This window comes from Natrix helvetica (assembly GCF_964273705.1).
Source record: "Natrix helvetica genome assembly, chromosome: 6".
In the NCBI taxonomy this organism is placed as follows: Eukaryota; Metazoa; Chordata; class Lepidosauria; order Squamata; family Natricidae; genus Natrix; species Natrix helvetica.
The window spans coordinates 30,032,720-30,050,591 of record NC_138553.1 but is presented as its reverse complement, the minus strand read 5'-3'; the positions used below and the strand labels follow the sequence as shown (position 1 = coordinate 30,050,591).

The window sequence follows — 17,872 nt, the reverse complement described above, 5'->3', positions numbered from 1 at the left end:
TGTGGCTCAACAGAGAAAACAATTGTCCATGTGGTCAACATTTTATCGTAACATGCAATTAAGCAGAAACTGTATAGCCAGTAAGCTGAAACAATAAAGAAAACATTTTATGATTGCATTCAAACTATTTAATACAAAAGGGCTGTAGCGGACTTCAGTATCAATAGAGATGCAGCAAAATTGGTGAAAATGACTTCTCTAAGGTTCCCTCAGCATTGAAGCAACATCTAACTCAAATAGAAGCTCACTCAGTGAAATTTAGTATGCACCAGACTGTTCCATTGTACTTGTAGCATGTATACTTCAGTTTTTGCTGTTTCTACTCTAAAATCCATCTTCAGTATATCAGGAGAGAAACATGGAACTTATATAGACAAACATTGCTAACTAAATTTGGCCAGCATCTGGCATGTCCTGAGGCGGTTTCCTGGAAATAAGGATACCAAATAAAAGCTTCCAAAGTCCTTGTTAATTGCTTTGATTATCAACTGAGGGAAGGAATAAAAAAATCATGATTGCCTAAGGATTAAAGAAGAGGTCAATGTCATAAAATACATATTGGGGTATGCCTCCATCATGAACAGATGTCCCAAGAAAAGAAAAAAACTCCTGCCTAATAAACAATTTCAGTATTTCCTTCCATAATAATATGGCTCCAGTGATTTGATTAAATCTTCCCAGGAAGAGAAGGCAGAGCACTTGACATTCCTCCAGAAAGCCCTGTATTTGGTCCTAATAAAATCTGTAAGAAATGAGAACATGTCAAAATGATTGAAAGGCCAAACTAACATTCAAATTTTTGTAGCGTATTTGAGAAGAATTTCAATTTCAAATGTCATAAACCCAACAATTGTCTTACATCATTTCTACCCATAAAAAACACAAATGTAGCATTTCTTGTTTGTAGTCTTATCATTACAAAAATACAGTTCTTGGTTCATATGATTATCAGATTTACTGTATATGAAACAACATTTGTAAATGCACTCGTTTTTGATCCTGCAATGTGCAAATGCCTTACTGTGCCAAATCTTAATATTCTGGTTAAGTATGAGACCTGGAAAGTTTTGTTCTGACAAAAATTCATTTAAATATTTGGTTTTCTCAGAAAGTGACCACTATTGTTCCATTTCCTATTTTATCAGATTGGCTTTATTTTTGTATTTTAAATATGTAAATAATTCTGTTCACATTTTCAATGTAATTATAATATATTGAGAGAGGGAAATTAACAATCAGAAATAAGTTTACTCATCCCTGTAAGAAAGCAATGTGTTTACAAAAATGACATGCTGAAGTAACATTTTTACCATGTAAGAAAGCATTGTCAGATACTCCAAGGAATTGTTTTTCTGAAAGCACTTGCAATGGAATATTACAACAGTCATACCATAAAATGTGCTCCTTTCAGCTCAGAATTATGGTCACCAGTATAAAGGCTAAAAGATACCCATCATATCCAGCAATAACTGGAACAATAAATAGACATCACTTTGATAAAAGTGTGAATGTGCACATTTATTAATGTGAATTACTACATAGACTAATGAGACTACATTGTTGATATTACTATTATGGATGAATATTTAAAAGGGATGCTGAATATATGCACATATACGCATATACATAAAGTGTGTGTATGTGTGTGTGTGTACACACACACACACACACACAGTTTTGACTTGTATCAACTACATGTACAAGACCATTCCATTTTCTTGGCAATTGTTTCAAAAATGGTGATGAGCTAACAGGCTAAATGGCTGCAGTCTAATTTTTTTGATGTCCTAGCACTGCCAGCTGTTGTTAGGACTCTAGAACACTAGACGTCAGCCATTAAGACTGGAAGCTCATCACCACTTGATTGATGTTAGCAATGAAAGTCTGTAGCAACATATTTTTACCAATAGTTTGCCATTTCATTTTTCTTATGGCTGAGAGAGCAATTGATCCATGGTCACCTTAGCTGCATTTCGTATCAAAGGTAGGATTAGTTTTCTGGCTGCATTTCTTATCAAAGGTAGGATTAATTTCCTGGCTTCCGGTTCAATGCATTTATTTAACTATTACACTAAAACTAACTCTTGTAGTACAAAACTTTCACCAATCTTATGCTTTCCAAATGTGCTGGTCCAAACTTCCAAGACAGTACTGTACATTGAACGAAAACTAGAGAAGACTAGTATAGAAGCTGAATTACAAATGAAAAATTACATTAAATAAAATGTAGCTCTTCAGTGGGCTTGTTTATAAATTCTAAATAGGTTGGAGAATGAAAGATACATGACATTCACAGACAAAAGGAAGGTTAGATTCATTAAATTAGAGTTCTGGAGACTATTTACCTGTCGTTGTTGCAGCTGCTGCTGCTGCTCCATTTGCAATTTCTCAGTTTCAAAAACAACAGGAAGAACTAGGATCATGAAAGAAGTGGTCCCAATCCATAAAGCTGCCCTTGAGAATCTTTGGGAAAATGAGAAAAAGCAGAAGTATATTCTGACTTTTGCCGAGATGGAAAGTAGCCACTCTATAGACCTCAGTTGTAGTATGAAAGTGACCCATTTCACATAGAAAGATTCATATCTAAACTACTTTTTTCATACTGTAAAGTGTTTAAAAAATTAATTCTTACTCTTAATGGAACAAGTTTGGTACTTTTTAACAGAATGAACAACACTTAGGATTTGATTTCCAAAAGGTACTTCAAATGCATAGCAGCATGTACATAAAATATGTCTGCAATGTTTTAAAGCAGCAACTGTCCTCCATAGTTGTTCCATGATCACAGGAAAGGGAGCAGCTATTTTAAGGCACTATAAACAGATGCTACATTTATGCTTTGATACACTTTTTGAAGATTGAATGCTAAGTGTTGCACACTCCTACTTTTCAAAATACAGCAGTATGTTTATTTTAATCTGCAATCAAAGGTTACAGGATACCTTTCCTAAAAAGAACCAGGGGATAGAATCCAAATTTGGTTGAATAAAAAAGGTGTTATAAGTAAGAAAGATTTGTCTGAGAGGGGGAGAGAGATACAAGAAATAGATGTGGTTTAATAGATGCATCTTAAAGAAATGTGAATCATAGATTTACATTCTGCCTTTTCTTTAAGACTTCAAGGTTCTATATGTAGAACCTATTCCTCTATTCTCCCCACCACCCCCACCATCAATCCATGAGTTATTCTGGGCTCCTTTAGTCATAAGGCTGAATTTCAACAAGATCAGAAAGGCTGTAATATATAATTGCCTTACTACTCAAAAATATTTGAATAGTGTTATTTCATTACATTCATGTAAAAAAAGCATTCTCAAAAAATATTTGGGGGAGAAATATCTAGAAATTGTAACTATAATTTATGATAGTTATATCTGGCACCGCCCCGAGTCCCTTTTGGGAGAGGGGGCGGTCTAGAAGTGCAAAGAAATAATAAATAAATAAATAATCTCTTTAGTTTTAATTATATAGCTTTATATAAAATACATGAATATTTGTGTTTTAATTTTAATTATGTGTTAAAAACAAAGAGTTCAATATATTTAATAATGAACTTTTATTGCTAGAATATTAATAAATATGCTTATGCTGCAGATAATCACATAATTTAGAATTTATGCTGTTCTAAGCCCGTCTCTGCCACAACTTCAGTGACACTAGCATCTCGATCGTAATGAACAATGAAGGCTCTCTGGGATCTCGTCAGCTTTTGATACCATCAACAATGTATCTTTATGCATCAGCTTCAAGAGACTCCTTAAGCAGACTCAATACATACGTATTTTAATTGTCACTTTATTTATTTGTATCCTGAGTTTATTTATTTTTTACAAATAACTCAAGCTAATAAACATATTTGGGGATGCGGAGGCTCAGTGACTATGATGCTGAGCTTGTCGATTAGAAAGAACAGCAGTTCGGTGGTTTGAATCCCTAGCACCGCATAACTGAGTGAGCTCCCGTTACTTGCCCCAGCTTCTGCCAACGTAGCAGTTCGGAAGCATGTAAAAATGCAAGTAGAAAAATAGGGACCACCTTGGTGGGAAGGTAACAGCGTTCCGTGCACCTTCGCCATTTAGTCATGCCGGTCACATGACCACAGAATTGTCATCAGACAGTGCTGGCTCTTCGGCTTAGAAACGGAGATGAGCACCGACCCCTAGAGTCAGAAACGACTAGCACCTATGTGCAAGGGGAACCTGTACCTTTAATGAATATATCTAACACATCTTCCACTTCCTATTTACCCACAATAACAATCCTATGAGCTGGGCTGGGTTGAAAAAGAGTGACACGCCCAAAGTCACTCAGCTGGCCTTCACGGGTAAGATGGGACTTGAACTTATGGTCTGCTGCTTTCTAGCCAGGTATCTTAACCAACTGTTATTACAAGGAATGATCTGCTATGTTACATGCTGCAAGTTGAAATAAAGTTTTATTCTTAGCTTCATCTTAACTGTTTAAATGGAACAGATTCCAGCCACCTAATGAAGAAACGTCTCTCCAGCCAACTAGGATACAAGGAGTCCTCAACATAGAACCACAACTGAGTCCAAACTTTATGTTGTTAAGTGAGAAAATTGCTAAGGAGTTATGCCCCATTTTATGACTTTTCTTGCCACGTTTGTTAAGCGAATCACTGCAGTTGTTAGATTAGTAACATGGTTATTAAATGAATCTGGTTTTCCCATTGATTTTGCTAGTCAGAAGGTTGCAAAAAGAGATTACATAACCCAAGGACCCTGCAACCCTCAAAAATGTGAGTCAGTTGTCAAGCATTCGAATTTAAATCAATGTGATTATGAAGATGCTGCAAAGGTTGTAAGTGCGAATAATGGACATATAAGTCACTTTTTCAGTGCTGTTGTAACTTCAAACCGTCATTAAGTGAGCTGTTGTAAGCTGAGGAGTGCCTCCTGTATATGAAACAGGTTCTGTTCCCCTTTTGCAATAATGACATACTACAGTGAAATAAAGATAAAGGTTCCTCATGAACATATGTGCTAGTCGTTCCAGACTGTATGGCCGGGATGGCGAACCTATGGCACGCGGAGCCATTTGTCAGGGCACGCGTTCAGCCTTTTTAAAAGCTATTTTTCGCCCTCCCCAGGCTCCGGAGGCTTTATAGGAGCCTCGGGAGGGCAAAAACAGCCTCCCCCCCTGGAGGCCCTCCGGAGCTTCCCTGAAGCCTCCGGAGTGCAAAAAAACGGCCCTATGGGCAAACCGGAAGTCACTTCCTGTTTGCTCGTAGGGCTGGTTTAAGCCGTCCGGAACCTTCAGGGGCCTTCAGGGAAACAACCTGAAGGTCCCTGAAGCTCTGGAGGACTAAAAACGGCCCTACGAGCAAACCGGAAGTCGGTTCCCGGTTTGCCCTTTGGGCCGTTTTTTTGCGCTCCGGAGGCTTCAGGGAAAGTCTTGAAGCCTCTGCAGGGCCTCGGCGGGGGGGGGGGTAGGGGAGGCTGTTTTTGCCCTCCCCAGGCTCCTATAAAGCATCTGGAGCCTGGGGAGGGCAAAAAAAGCATGCAAAAAAGGGAGGGCACCTGTCATGCGCGCATGCGCACGGGGGGGGATCATGCATTGAAGAGTCAGCACTGTCCAAAGACGTCTCCGTGGTCATGTGGCCGGCATGACTAAACACCAAAGGCACATGGAACACTGTTACCTTCCCACCAAAAGTGGTTCCTATTTTACTACTTGCATTTTTACATGCTTTCGAACTGCTAGGTTGGCAGAAGCTGGGACAAGTAATGGGAGCTCACTCTGTTACGCGGCGCTAGGGATTCGAACCACTGAACTGCCAACCTTCTGATCGACAAACTCAGCATCTTAGCCACTGAGCCATAAGAAATAATAAGAAACTATACAATAATTTATATAATAAGAAACTAGCAGACTACTAATGACTTCTCAATCAATCCCAAAGCATTCTAGAAGGCCTGTCTTCCAGAAAAAAATATGACAGTGAAAGCCATCCTCATCATGGAGGGCAGGTATTCCAAAGGAGAGGAGCTCTCCCAGAGAATGCATGATAGGTGATCTGATCGACAAGCTCAGCATCTTAGCCACCGCGTCCCCCAACAATGAAATAGCAGGAGGTTATTAAACTCCTCGGAAAATCATCTCAGCATCTTTGGACCGTGGAGGAGGATCCCCCCTTTTCCAATTCCTTCTCTCACCTGTACATTTTCTGAGCTACAGAAAGGGATACGTCGAAGGTAGCTCCAGCTGCCGACCGAAGTCCGTCTGGAAACATCTCTGTGAGACCCCAAAGTCTTTCTGCCAGGGTCTCATCCAGCTGCAACGAAGGCGAGAAAAACGTCAAGTAGGAGCCTGCCTGACTCTCCAACCTGCTCTCCCTCCCTCCCCCCAACCTGGCCTTGAAGTCCTGTAGACGACCATTCGTGCATTCCTCCCAAGGAGGCCCCCTTCCAAAGCCCCCACCGGCCCTCACAAGCACGCTCCGACTGACCTCGTGGGGCCCCGGCGGTCTCCGCACGCTCTGCCCCGCTTCCAGGAGAGGTCAAACCTCGCGCGGCTTACGCCAAGGCGCCGTACGGAGCTTACCTCATCTTCGTCCTCCTCTATATCCTCTTCCAGCTCCTCCGTTTTGCCGGCGCTTCCCTTGGAGGGCAGCAGGTCCTCGGGAGACAGCGGCGTCAAGGCGGCCATGACTGCAACTGAGAGAATGACGAACGAGGAGGATCCCGCAGCGGCTAGACCGTTGCCGGAAGTCAAGATCTGGAGGCCGACAGCCTCCGCGGCCCTTCTTGCAATTGTACAGCGACGCATAGCGCACGGGAAGAATAAGCAAAGGCTTAGCCCAGCGTTTCTCAAGCTAATAATTTGAAGAGGCCTTAACTGAGGTGAAAAAAGTGGCCTACAGCAAAAAATGGATGCCTGCATCCCAAGGAAGATATGAGGAGGTGCATATATTAATTTATAAACAGGAACTGCAATATTAATGCCTCTCCCTTTCCTCAGTGGGACTTGATGCAGTCATTTATATTTCCAAGGTAAAGCTAGGTGTTGAAAGAAATGTCCTTCTGGGTTCGGCTCCAAGTGGGGAAAAAGACACTGGAGACATGGAGGCTGTTTGGAAAGATGGTTTTAATGGTAGACAGGACCACATGGCTTGAGTCCTGAACAGAAAAGGTGATCACATGCTTCAATGTTGGGAAGAAGAAGAGTAGGAAGGATTGAGATGCTGAGTCCCTGGTTTTATGCCCTCTCTGGCCTTTGATCTTGAGCTTGTCTTCTGATTGGTTGTCAGACTCCCATGGGGCCATACAGGGGCAACTCTCTAGGCTGCGTTTTGAATCCAGATTTGGTTGAGTTCTCAGATGCCATGTGGTGAGTTGGGTAAAGGGCCAATATTATCATGCCTTAATCCCATCCCCCTGGAGCTGAAGGGGAGAACTCTTTATTATCTAAAGGGACTGGCTTGCCCTTCTTAATGGCCCATTGACAAAGTGGGTGGGGGCAGGAAGCTGCAGGGAGCTATTTTCTCTTTATAAAACATGTTTCTTCCTTTTCACATCTGGAGAAATATTCTGCCTTTTCAATATTTCCTAGGATATTTAATTTTTCTGCGAGAGGGCTGGCTGATAACTTCCTATATAGGAATTCAGGGTGTTTTTTTTAAATCCAGGTTTTGTGATTGAAATTCAACTTTTTTTTTTCTTCCTGGGAGATGGGGACAGAAGAAAGGGTTACATATCTGGCTAAAGTCTAACTTTAGCCCTGACTATAACAGAACATTCAAAGGGTTGCAGACATTTATTATGAAAAAGACCACATCCTAAAACACTGCAACTTTATTAAAAGAATATTCTAAAAATAAGAAAAAATGTTAATGGCTGAGCTCATGAGTGATTTTGGTTCATTGTATTGCATGAATCCACCTTTTAAATAATGACCATGTAGCACAAACCCAGCTAATCATAATTATTCAGTAAATCATGGCTATTTAAATCATAGCTTAGTTCCATCCCTCCTTTCCTCCCTCCCAGGCAATATAGCAATGCTACTGTATAGATTCCTGTAGTATTTACTGTTGACTTTAACTTGAAAATGGCCATTTTTCCTGTATTTTATATGTGTCAGGGATTATAATCAATATATAAAATTAATGGGAGTGTTTATTTTAAAAATGAAAGTATATTTAAAGAACAATGTTTTTCTTTAAAGTGGTCTGATTAGATCTGCAATTTGCACAAAATACCTTAAAAGGGAAAAATGTGTTGCGCCTCCCCCCCACATAACTAAAGGTGTAACACATACAGAAATTCCATTTAAAAATATTATTCCAGATTAATTTATATTCTGAGAAGAATTCCTGTTTATCTATCTGGAAAATACTTTCAGAAAATAAATTTTCTTTAGAAAATTTGTATAGGATTCTTCAATTCTGGTAATATCTTTATAAAAATGCAATTATCAATTAATGAGTATGGCTCAATTATGGTCATAGATCTAGGACTCCCAGTAAAAGATAAATATCATTTATCTGATATAACCCAATGGAAATATTTACAAATATATTTCCTAACAACATTGTTTGAACCAGAACCATTTTCAGTTTCTGAAATACCTGAGATAATAGAACAACTTATTCAATCCTTTAAAATTAAAAACTCTATTAATTTTTATAGATGTTATCAATAAATCTGATATGCAGATGTTTAAAAATGGAATAAAAAATAAGAGATTCCTAAACTGTCTCTATTATGAGAGTGTGTCTTAACCTCTTAACCTTAACCGTAAGAATGTCAATAGACCCCAATTTATGATTTTTACAATAAAAAATATTTAGAGTTCACTGGACTCTGTTATGTTTGTATAGAAAAGAACTCTCAAAAACAGCATTTTGTTACAGGTGTATTAAGAAGAATGCTTCTTTAAAACACATGTTTTTACAATGTCCTATACTTAGCAAGTCTGGGCAGAAAGTAGTGGATAACATAAGTAGGATTGTACGACAAAAGCTAAAATTCTCAATATTCTATTGATTTACATATTTAGTACATAGAATTTGACAGTGGATATCTCCATACTATGGTCAAAAGGTTGATATTGCATAATTAGAAAGATTAACTTCTGCCCCCTTTCACTCACTCAGTGGATTGAAGACCTGACTGCATTGGCCACCTATGAGCAGATTCCTGATAGTTGTAGCCTTTATATATATTATGGACAAAGATAATGAAATATGGGAGTCATTTAGACAGATTACAGCCGGTTTTATAAAATCATATAAATACTACCAGAAATGTTACATAAATCTTAAATAATATTTTTATTATACAAGTATTCCATTATGACATAGTATTTTTTGTTATAGCATTTTATGATTTTTTCTTTTTGAGAAAAAAATATCACTGTTTTTGTTCTTTTTGTTATTAATTAAAAAACAAGAAAAATAATTTTAAAAAGTGATTTATTATGAGTTAAGGAGCAGAAATAATAAAAATTGGCTATTCAGTGTGAAGTTCAAAGAAATAAGGGTTGGGTAAGATATTGTTCTTGCACTTTACAGGTAAATTATTGTAGTTATAAGGCAACCCTAATTTTTTGAATTGTAGAATAAATAGGCCATTTTTGAGATGAATATGTTATGTCATCTAAGTATTTGTGAGCAAGGGACTACTCTATTAAAGCAGATGCCCCAACCATTTTGTTACGCTTTTAAGGTTCCTCAGGATGTGTCTTTTTTCTGATGTCATAGATTTAAACGTTATCTCGGTGGTGGCTTGCTATATACTTTCAGAGAAAGTGCAGGAGCATTTGTGATACCTCCTATAATAACAGAAACTAATGAAAAGATATGGTATGCTATCTATTTTGTCTGCCATACACCAAGTCATTGTCAGAAACTACAGTCTAGATATATATTGCACTCCAGACATTAGATTCCTAGATGCCAAGGAATGCATGGATAATGAACCTAAAACAGATTAAACAAAGATAATGGCTTATTTTAGACACAACAAGGGTCCTGGAATGACAAGCCAAAATGTGCACAAGCAGCATGAACTCAGGTACATTCCACTTGCAGGCAACCTGTTCCTCTGTATAAAGCAAAAACAGGCTACATTGCTAGCTCACACTTAACTCGTAAACTTTCAAATAAGACAGGGTTCATAATCTAAAGCGGACTTTCAGTCCTGCCTTGTTTAGAAGCAATTTACCATGTCTTCAGTCTTATGAATTATGAGTAAATTCAGCTTCCTAGCTTGCTTTACAATTCATATAAGCTGACAAAAGTGAGTGCATGTTGATGTATATATTCTACCTTAGTAAACTGACATTTCATTATTAGTAAGTATCCTGAGATGTACTGCAAGGAATGTTCATATCTTCTCATCTGATCTTTCAGAATGGTTGCTATCTTCTTGGGAAGATGACATAAATGTTACCTATACTTAAAAATCTTTTAATAATATAATGAACATATCTTAAGAGCACTTGGATAGAAGTTTCACAAAGAGAAAAAGGTAGATACTAGCTTCCTCACAGCACTGGAACTAACTATTTCTTAGTTGGGGCCCTGGCTATAAAGAGTCGAAGACATCAAAGTCTTCCAAGGCAGATGTAACTTCACAAGTGATGAATCTGATCCCTCTAAATCATATTTGCCTGTTATTTCCTCCCCCCCCCCCTTATCTCCTAGCGATTGCCAAGTTATAATTCACTTCCTCCTTCGGCTGTAATTTTTCAGTTCTTCTAATTCCTTCTCCATGAGGTGGGATTCAGCAGTTGTCTCAGAGAGCTGGAAGTACAAGACATAAATGGTAATGAAAATATATAGGTATATACTAATGCTGCAGCACACCCAGAAGTATTTTTCTTTTGGTTTTATTCCAAAGCAAAATAATCCCAAAGGTTTAATTAAATGGGCTGGGTTTCAATTGTGTGTGTTTGGGCTAAAATTAATTCTTTAAAAATAAGTCATCAGCTGCTGGTAATGCATAATATATATACATTTTCAGACATTGAATAAAAGATCTGAATGCTGATGCAGCTGCTTCCTACTGTTTCTTCCGACCAGTATGAACTGCTATTTTCAACTCCCATCTGCAAACCAGTGTCAACACAGGTGATCTCTGTAGCTATGCTTTCCCTGTGAAATAGCATTCCCTGGAAGTCCATATGGTCCTGAGTCTGGTGTACTTTCACAAAATTTTAAGGCTGGGTTTTTCAATAAGCTTTGGGGCAGTTTGGATCATGATCTACTCCTTGTTTATTTTTCTTTAAATTGTTATTGGGTCCTGTTTTGTTCTTGGTGTAGTTGTATATTGCTTATTTACATTGTTTTTAACCCTTATGTTTAAGCCACCTAGAGTTGTTTTGTGATTGAAATGGCATACATACTGAACAAAACAAATAAACCATTTGAAAAATTCATTTCATTTCTCCCTCATAAAAAGCCTGTTACCTATAATAGAAGTTTTAATTTTCTAAATTTTAAGTTTGTATAATAAGGTCTACAGTATCTTGGACCAATGAATATCAGGTTTTGTTCACTGGAAAATTCTCCTTATGGGCTGTCCTGTGTTATGGCCAAAAGCTGGCTCACCTAAAGCAATCAATTCACTTTGAATATACAACATAACATTTTTAAGCCTGCATAGAACAGTATACACTACTAGGCTCCTAACAAAGCATTCACAGATTGCTGAGAGACTTGTGCTAAAGCAGAATCACAGCTCATATATCTTTGGCCACCACACTTGGATTGGCATAGAACAGTGATGGCGAACCTTTTCAGCACCAAGTGCCAAAACCAGAATGTACATGTGCGCCACAGCGCCGGAAACCCAAAGACCAGCTGGCCGGTGTGCAAGCGCACTGGCCAGCTGGTCTTTGGGTTCTGCCCCTCTGGCGCACACAAAGACCAGGTGGCTAGCGTGCATGCCCGTGCTGGAAATCAGAAGAGCAGCTGGCGATGGCATGCGAGGCCACAAAGGGCTCTGCGTGCCACCTCTGGCACCATGCCATAGGTTCTCCATTATGGCCATAGAAGCTACTCGGAAGGTGTGGAATACAATAGCACCACACATCTTCAAACCACGCTAATTTAAATGTGCAAATTGTGCTAAGGAATAATTAAATTAAATAACTCCTGAAATGTGCTAAAAAGAGAGAGGACACACTGATCTCACCATATCCAACAAAAGATCCACTTTCAGCCGAAGAAGATTGTTCTCTTCTTCCAGTTGCTGATTCCGTTTGCGAAGACGCTGTGTCTCCCTGCGGTCCCCATTGCTTCCAAGATTATCTAATTTGTTTTGCTCTAGGTATTTCATGGAAAATGAGAGCCAGAACCCCAGCAAAAACCAGTCACATTAGCGTTACTAAAATAGGCAAAATAATAAGTCAGAAAAACAACAAAAATCTGATAGAAAATACCATTTTATATGGAATCGTTAAAGCATAATAAATAAAGATATTGCAAACAATACATTATAGCACATGACTTAGGTCTGGCCTAATATAAAACCGAGGCCAGAAAAGGTATCTTTGAATATCATAACATTTTACTTGCAGCTGAAAATTCTACAGTGACAGTCATGACAACCAAACATTTTAATGATGGTTGTAAAAATAAGATCTTGTATTAGTAAATTCAAGTTTGAATTCTTTCTGCATTCCAGTCTGCAAGATAGTTTTACCTTTCATTTACCAATTGAACAGATTGAAGCCTATTGTAGTTTTCACAGAAAGGGCTCTGTTTCATTCAGGCCCAAAGCCCCTGTTGTTTCCTCCTTGTTTACAGCATCCCAGAACTCAGAATATGTATTTTAAAGTTTCCACATACTTCTCATATTTGGATACAGGTAGTCGTCAACTTATGACCACATTTGGGACCCAGATTTTGGCTGCTAAGCAATTAGATTGTTTGTTGTTGTTAGTTGCGAAGTCGTGTCTGACCCATAGCGACCCCATGGACAACATTCCTCCAGGCCTTCCTGTCCTCTACCATCCTCTGGAGTCCATTCAAGCTCACATTCAGCCACCTCATTCTCTGTCGTCCTCTTCTTTTTTTGCCCTCAATCTTTCCCAGCATTAGACTCTTCTCCAGTGAGTCGTTCTTTCTCATTAGGTGGCCAAAGTATTTGAGTTTCATCTTCAGGATCTGGCCTTCTAAAGAGCAGTCAGGATTGTTTGTTGTTGTTAGTTGCGAAGTCGTGTCTGACCCATAGCGACCCCATGGACAACATTCCTCCAGGCCTTCCTGTCCTCTACCATCCTCTGGAGTCCATTCAAGCTCACATTCAGCCACCTCATTCTCTGTCGTCCTCTTCTTTTTTTGCCCTCAATCTTTCCCAGCATTAGACTCTTCTCCAGTGAGTCGTTCTTTCTCATTAGGTGGCCAAAGTATTTGAGTTTCATCTTCAGGATCTGGCCTTCTAAAGAGCAGTCAGGATTGATCTCCTCTAGGACTGACCATTTTTATTGCCTTGCAGTCCAAGGGACTCACAGGAGTCTTCTCCAGCACCATAGTTCAAAGACCTCCATTCTTTAGCGCTCAGCTTTTCTTATGGTCCAACTTTCACAGCCATACATTGCAACGGGAAAAACCATAACCTTCACTATACACACTTTTGTTGACAAGGTGATGTTTCTGTTTTTTTAGTATGCTGTCTAGATTTGCCATAGCTTTCCTTCTCAGGAGCAAGCGTCTTAGATTGCTAAGTGAGACATATATAATTTTACAATCTTTTTGCTATGGTTGTTAAGTGAATCACACAGTCATTAAACAAATCTGGTTTCCTTGACTTTGCTTTTGGGAAGCTGGCAGGGAAGGTCACAAAACCTGTGAAACCAAGATGCTACAACCACTGTAAATACAAGCTGGTTTTCAAGTGCCCAAATTTTGATTACATAACCGTGGAGACACTGTGATGGGCATAAATGTGAGGATAGTTGTAAGTCACTTTTTTCAGCAACATTATAACCTTGAATGATCATTAAATGAATGGTCATACGTCAAGGACTATCTGTGTATGGCCATCCCTATGGCAGTGTAATGAACCAGTATGTCTGGTACTTCTCATTTGCAATTCATAATTATTTTAGATTTTTAGTAACTCAAGTTCTCTGGGCATTACAACACTATTTGAAATAATAAGTTTTTTTCTGATTTTTTTTAAAAAACTGAAGCAATAAAATACAAACATAAAATTACATAGTAAATATAAACTTTATCACTCCACAGTAAATTAAGACCTTAAAATCAAATGGAACACCCACCAATGGGTATGTTTTGGTGCATATTAAGACTATTTTATGTCTCTAAGAAAAAATGATAATTGGTGTTATATAAAAGATTAGCAAGAACAAAGATCTATCTAAACATGTGATTTAGCAAGAATACCAAACCAGATAAAACTACAGTATGAATACCACCCCTAACATAACAATCATTAGTACTTGCACATCCAACACAATTACAACCAGTAGTTTTTACAAAAGAACATCAAAAGAAAGATGATAGCAAGAAGCACATCAGGCTGATTGATAAGGCTCCCTTTTGGAAGGAATTAGGATTTAAACTACCTCACCCTTAAGCACCAGAACAGTGATGGCTAACCTTTTTGTCATGTGCCAAAAGCATGTGCGTGCCTGCACCCATAATGCAATGCACATGTTACACACACACACACACACACCTCCCCCCTGCGCATGCGTGCGTGACATCACCACCACCCACGCTCCTCCCCCCCCCCACGCAATCCTCCCGTGACCATTTTGGGCCTAGTAAGCCTTCCTGCAGCCTCCTGGGACCAAAATGGGCTGTGGAGGGGTGTAGCTCCCCTATGCTTCCCCCCCTGCAAGAGTGCACGATCCCCCCAGGCTACTGCGCATGCATCTCCCAAATGTGTCCCGCTCCCCGCACATGTGTGGCAGAGACCCCAAAATCAGCTGGCCAGCGGGAGGCACGCACAAATGCATGGTGGAGCTGAGCTGAGACGACATCTTCTGGGTGCCACCTGTGCCATAGGTTTGCCATCACGGCACTAGAATAATGGACATACAATCCTGGATATATATTGCTGGATTACAGGTAGTCCTGAAGTTACAACCATAATTTGAGTCCACATCGAGACTGTTGTAAAGCAAGTCATTATGTGACTGGACCCAATTTTAATGACCTTTTTTGCAGCTGTTGTTAAGTGAATGCTGCAGTCATAAAGCAAACACTTCAACAAGCAGTTAAACAACCCCCTTTTTTTGCTATGGAGCATTTTCTGCCAGAAAGCTGATGCAAGCACCAATTTTCGACAAAAACATAAATTATGAACCTGTGACCACAAGGTGCTGAAAATGGTTGTCAATGCAGGCCGATTCCTGAGTTTCCAAAATGAGGTCATGTGGCCGCAGAGGCGCAGATGCTAGAACGTCAAAATGGGCTGTAAGTCATTTTTTGGGACGTATTATAACTTTGAATGGTTGCTAAGCAACTGGTGGTAAGTCAAGGACAATCTGTCGAGCTACATCTCTGATACTCTGCAGAATACTGCAGTCGCTATGATAATTGCTCTTTCTCTCTTACCAGGTATCCATTGGCCATTCTCAAACCTCAGACTCTGTCCCGTAAGTGTCATTACAGGGGTTCCATATTCTAAGCCCAGCTCAATTTCACGGGCAGATCTGTCCAGCTGTAAAACAGAGAAATCACTTCAGTATTTTCCCAATATTTTACATTCCTTCATTTCTGTTTATTTTCTTAGCACTAGACAAACCTGTACAAAATATGCCAAGTCCATTTATTATAGGGCATAAAAAGTACACATCTTACTCAAATATGCACGGGAAGTCATTTCGCACCCTCACACTTATACTCCCATGAGGTTGCATCATTTTAGGGAAATATGGATGCAATTATATAGCTTTAGTGTCCAGTCATTGCAGAATATGTTGGATTTCCACCATCAAGATCAAGAAAGATCCAATATCAAATTTATTTTCAAACCTCCTCTGAAACCAGCTCCTCTCCTGAGATTGGGAAATGTAAACCATAAAAAGTTCAAAACAAAAATAATAGGTGGACTAGGCTGAGCTAAGATGTAAACCCCACTCTTCTCTAAAAAAGGAAAAGGTTTCCCCTCGCATATATGTGCTATTCGTTCCCAACTCTTGGAGGTGGTGCTCATCTTTGTTTCAAAGCCGAAGAGCCACCACTGCCCGAAGATATCTCCGTGGTCATGTGGCTGGCATGACTAAATGCTGAAGGCGCACAAAACGCTGTTACCTTCCCACCAAAGTTGGTCCCTATTTTTCTACTTGCATTTTTTATGTGCTTTCGAACTGCTAGGTTGACAGAAGCTGGGACAAGTAAGGGGAGCGCTAGGCATTTGAACCTCCGACCTTTCTGATCGACAAGCTCAGCGCCTTAGCCACTGAGCCTACTCTCTTCTGTACTATGTTAAAAAAATTAAAAAGATTTCATAGAGCTTGAGAACTGCTCTAAATCTCTTCTTTTGCCCATAACACAAGGAAAACTTTTCATTATTTTTATTTATTCAGTCCTTTCCTCAAAAAGAGATAATGGCCAAAATTACACTTTGCTTTCAAAGTAGAAATGTGATGTGGGTTACAATTTTGTTTTTATATTAGTAGAGTTTATTTATTGTTAAAAGAATTTTTTATTATTTAAATAAAAATCGGTAAAGGTATATAACATCACAGAAAGGATTCAACAAGTAACAAACTGGTTCTACTTTTCTCAATATTTTACAGGCAAAAGTGGCTTCAAGAGTCTCCTGATGAAAAACGTAGCATAAGGATCTTCAGTTCCTTCTAGAACTTACCAAATGGAGGTTGGAAAGTGAGGCTGATTTTCTGGGCGGAGTTTTCTTTGGACTGAATGTGTTTCCAAAAAGTGGCATCTTTCTAAATCCCTCTTATCCTTCTGGAGGGGGGGAAAAATCCCACAGAGTATTATTTCATTGAAAAATGCATAGATCAATCACTGCCCACAAGAGTTGGACACCGAGAACTTGTTGACCTCAATCAGACTATAAATTCCCAGCTACCATTACCTATAGAGTAGCCTACATCTCCAGAAGGTACCAGGTTCGCCCCAAAAGCAACCACAAACACTGCTTTTAATCAGATGCAACGTGAGCATATCAGCAATAGGGGCAACTTGCCTGAATTTCATCTGATGTGTAGCTGAGTACCAACTGTCTCCTCAAGGCAGCAGGTGGCAATTGTTAATGCATCTCAAGCCACCCAGCCCTGGTACCGTCTCTGCTCCGACCAATACCCCACTGGAGGATTTTTTGGAAAATCCAATATTCCGGATCTCCTGTGCTTAGAAATGCCGAATCCAAGTTAACACCACATTTAAAAGAGCCCCATGGCAAGGAGCGGTATTTTCCTACCTAGCACTTCTTCAGACCAAATTTAGGGAACTTCCACACCATGATCACGACCACAACACATACAACAGTCCCAACCTTCGAAACCAATCTGCGCAGGCGCAGCCTCAACCGATGTTTGAAGCTTTGCAACCGGCGGTAGCCCGGGGACGACCGCGCTGAGGGTAGCTGGGGCAGCAGCCAGTACCACGTAACGGGAAGGGGGATTTTATTTTTTAAAATTTCACAATGGGGAAAATAAGCTTTGCTATAGACTCATACAAACGGAATATATATAAAGTAAGAACGCGTGGCAGCATCTCTTCTCAGGAGAAGGAATGTCGTATGAGTAGAAGGCTTGCGAAGTTATAACCCGTATCAGAAGATAAAGCCCCCCTCCTCGTGTGATGGTAGCGACCCAAGCGACTGTGAAAGGCGTGAACCGCAGCAGCAGCGATAGGGTCCTTCCATCATTGTAATATGGGGAGGGAGAAAGAAATAATGAT

The 17,872-nt window shown here is 39.5% G+C and overlaps 2 protein-coding genes across 3 annotated transcripts; both read right to left on the bottom strand.

Moving 5' to 3' along the window:
- Nucleotides 1-105: 105 nt before the first annotated feature.
- TOMM22 (translocase of outer mitochondrial membrane 22) lies at nt 106-6,742 on the bottom strand. The gene is made up of 4 exons (XM_081957899.1): nt 6,565-6,742; nt 6,177-6,295; nt 2,346-2,463; nt 106-742 (listed from the first exon to the last, which is right to left on the bottom strand). The coding sequence occupies exons 1-4, from the start codon at nt 6,667-6,669 to the stop codon at nt 668-670; spliced, it is 417 nt and encodes a 138-aa protein (XP_081814025.1). The 5' UTR covers nt 6,670-6,742; the 3' UTR covers nt 106-667.
- Nucleotides 6,743-8,864: 2,122 nt separating this feature from the next.
- Nucleotides 8,865-17,550, bottom strand: CBY1 (chibby 1, beta catenin antagonist). 2 transcript variants are annotated; one of them, XM_081957729.1, is made up of 5 exons: nt 17,466-17,550; nt 16,815-16,915; nt 15,557-15,662; nt 12,162-12,277; nt 8,865-10,768 (listed from the first exon to the last, which is right to left on the bottom strand). In XM_081957729.1, exons 2-5 carry the CDS (start codon nt 16,890-16,892, stop codon nt 10,688-10,690), a joined length of 381 nt encoding a protein of 126 aa, XP_081813855.1. In that variant the 5' UTR covers nt 16,893-16,915; nt 17,466-17,550; the 3' UTR covers nt 8,865-10,687. The 2 variants fall into 2 exon arrangements, with proteins under 2 accessions (XP_081813855.1, XP_081813854.1); XM_081957728.1 differs by having other exon boundaries at nt 17,391-17,533.
- Nucleotides 17,551-17,872: the final 322 nt, after the last annotated feature.

Bases quoted from the DNA above. Each gene is read 5' to 3' on its own strand.
- CBY1 (XM_081957729.1), bottom strand. From the start codon at position 16,892: ATGCCACTTTTTGGAAACACATTCAGTCCAAAGAAAACTCCGCCCAGA. The intron at 15,663-16,814 runs GTAAGTTCTAGA...TCTGTTTTACAG, and splicing joins CACTTTCCAACCTCCATTTG to CTGGACAGATCTGCCCGTGA. The intron at 12,278-15,556 runs GTAAGAGAGAAA...AAAACAAATTAG, and splicing joins GAATGGCCAATGGATACCTG to ATAATCTTGGAAGCAATGGG.
- TOMM22 (XM_081957899.1), bottom strand. From the start codon at position 6,669: ATGGCCGCCTTGACGCCGCTGTCTCCCGAGGACCTGCTGCCCTCCAAG. The intron at 6,296-6,564 runs GTAAGCTCCGTA...CCTTCGTTGCAG, and splicing joins TAGAGGAGGACGAAGATGAG to CTGGATGAGACCCTGGCAGA. The intron at 743-2,345 runs GTAAATAGTCTC...CATTTCTTACAG, and splicing joins AGCAGCTGCAACAACGACAG to ATTTTATTAGGACCAAATAC.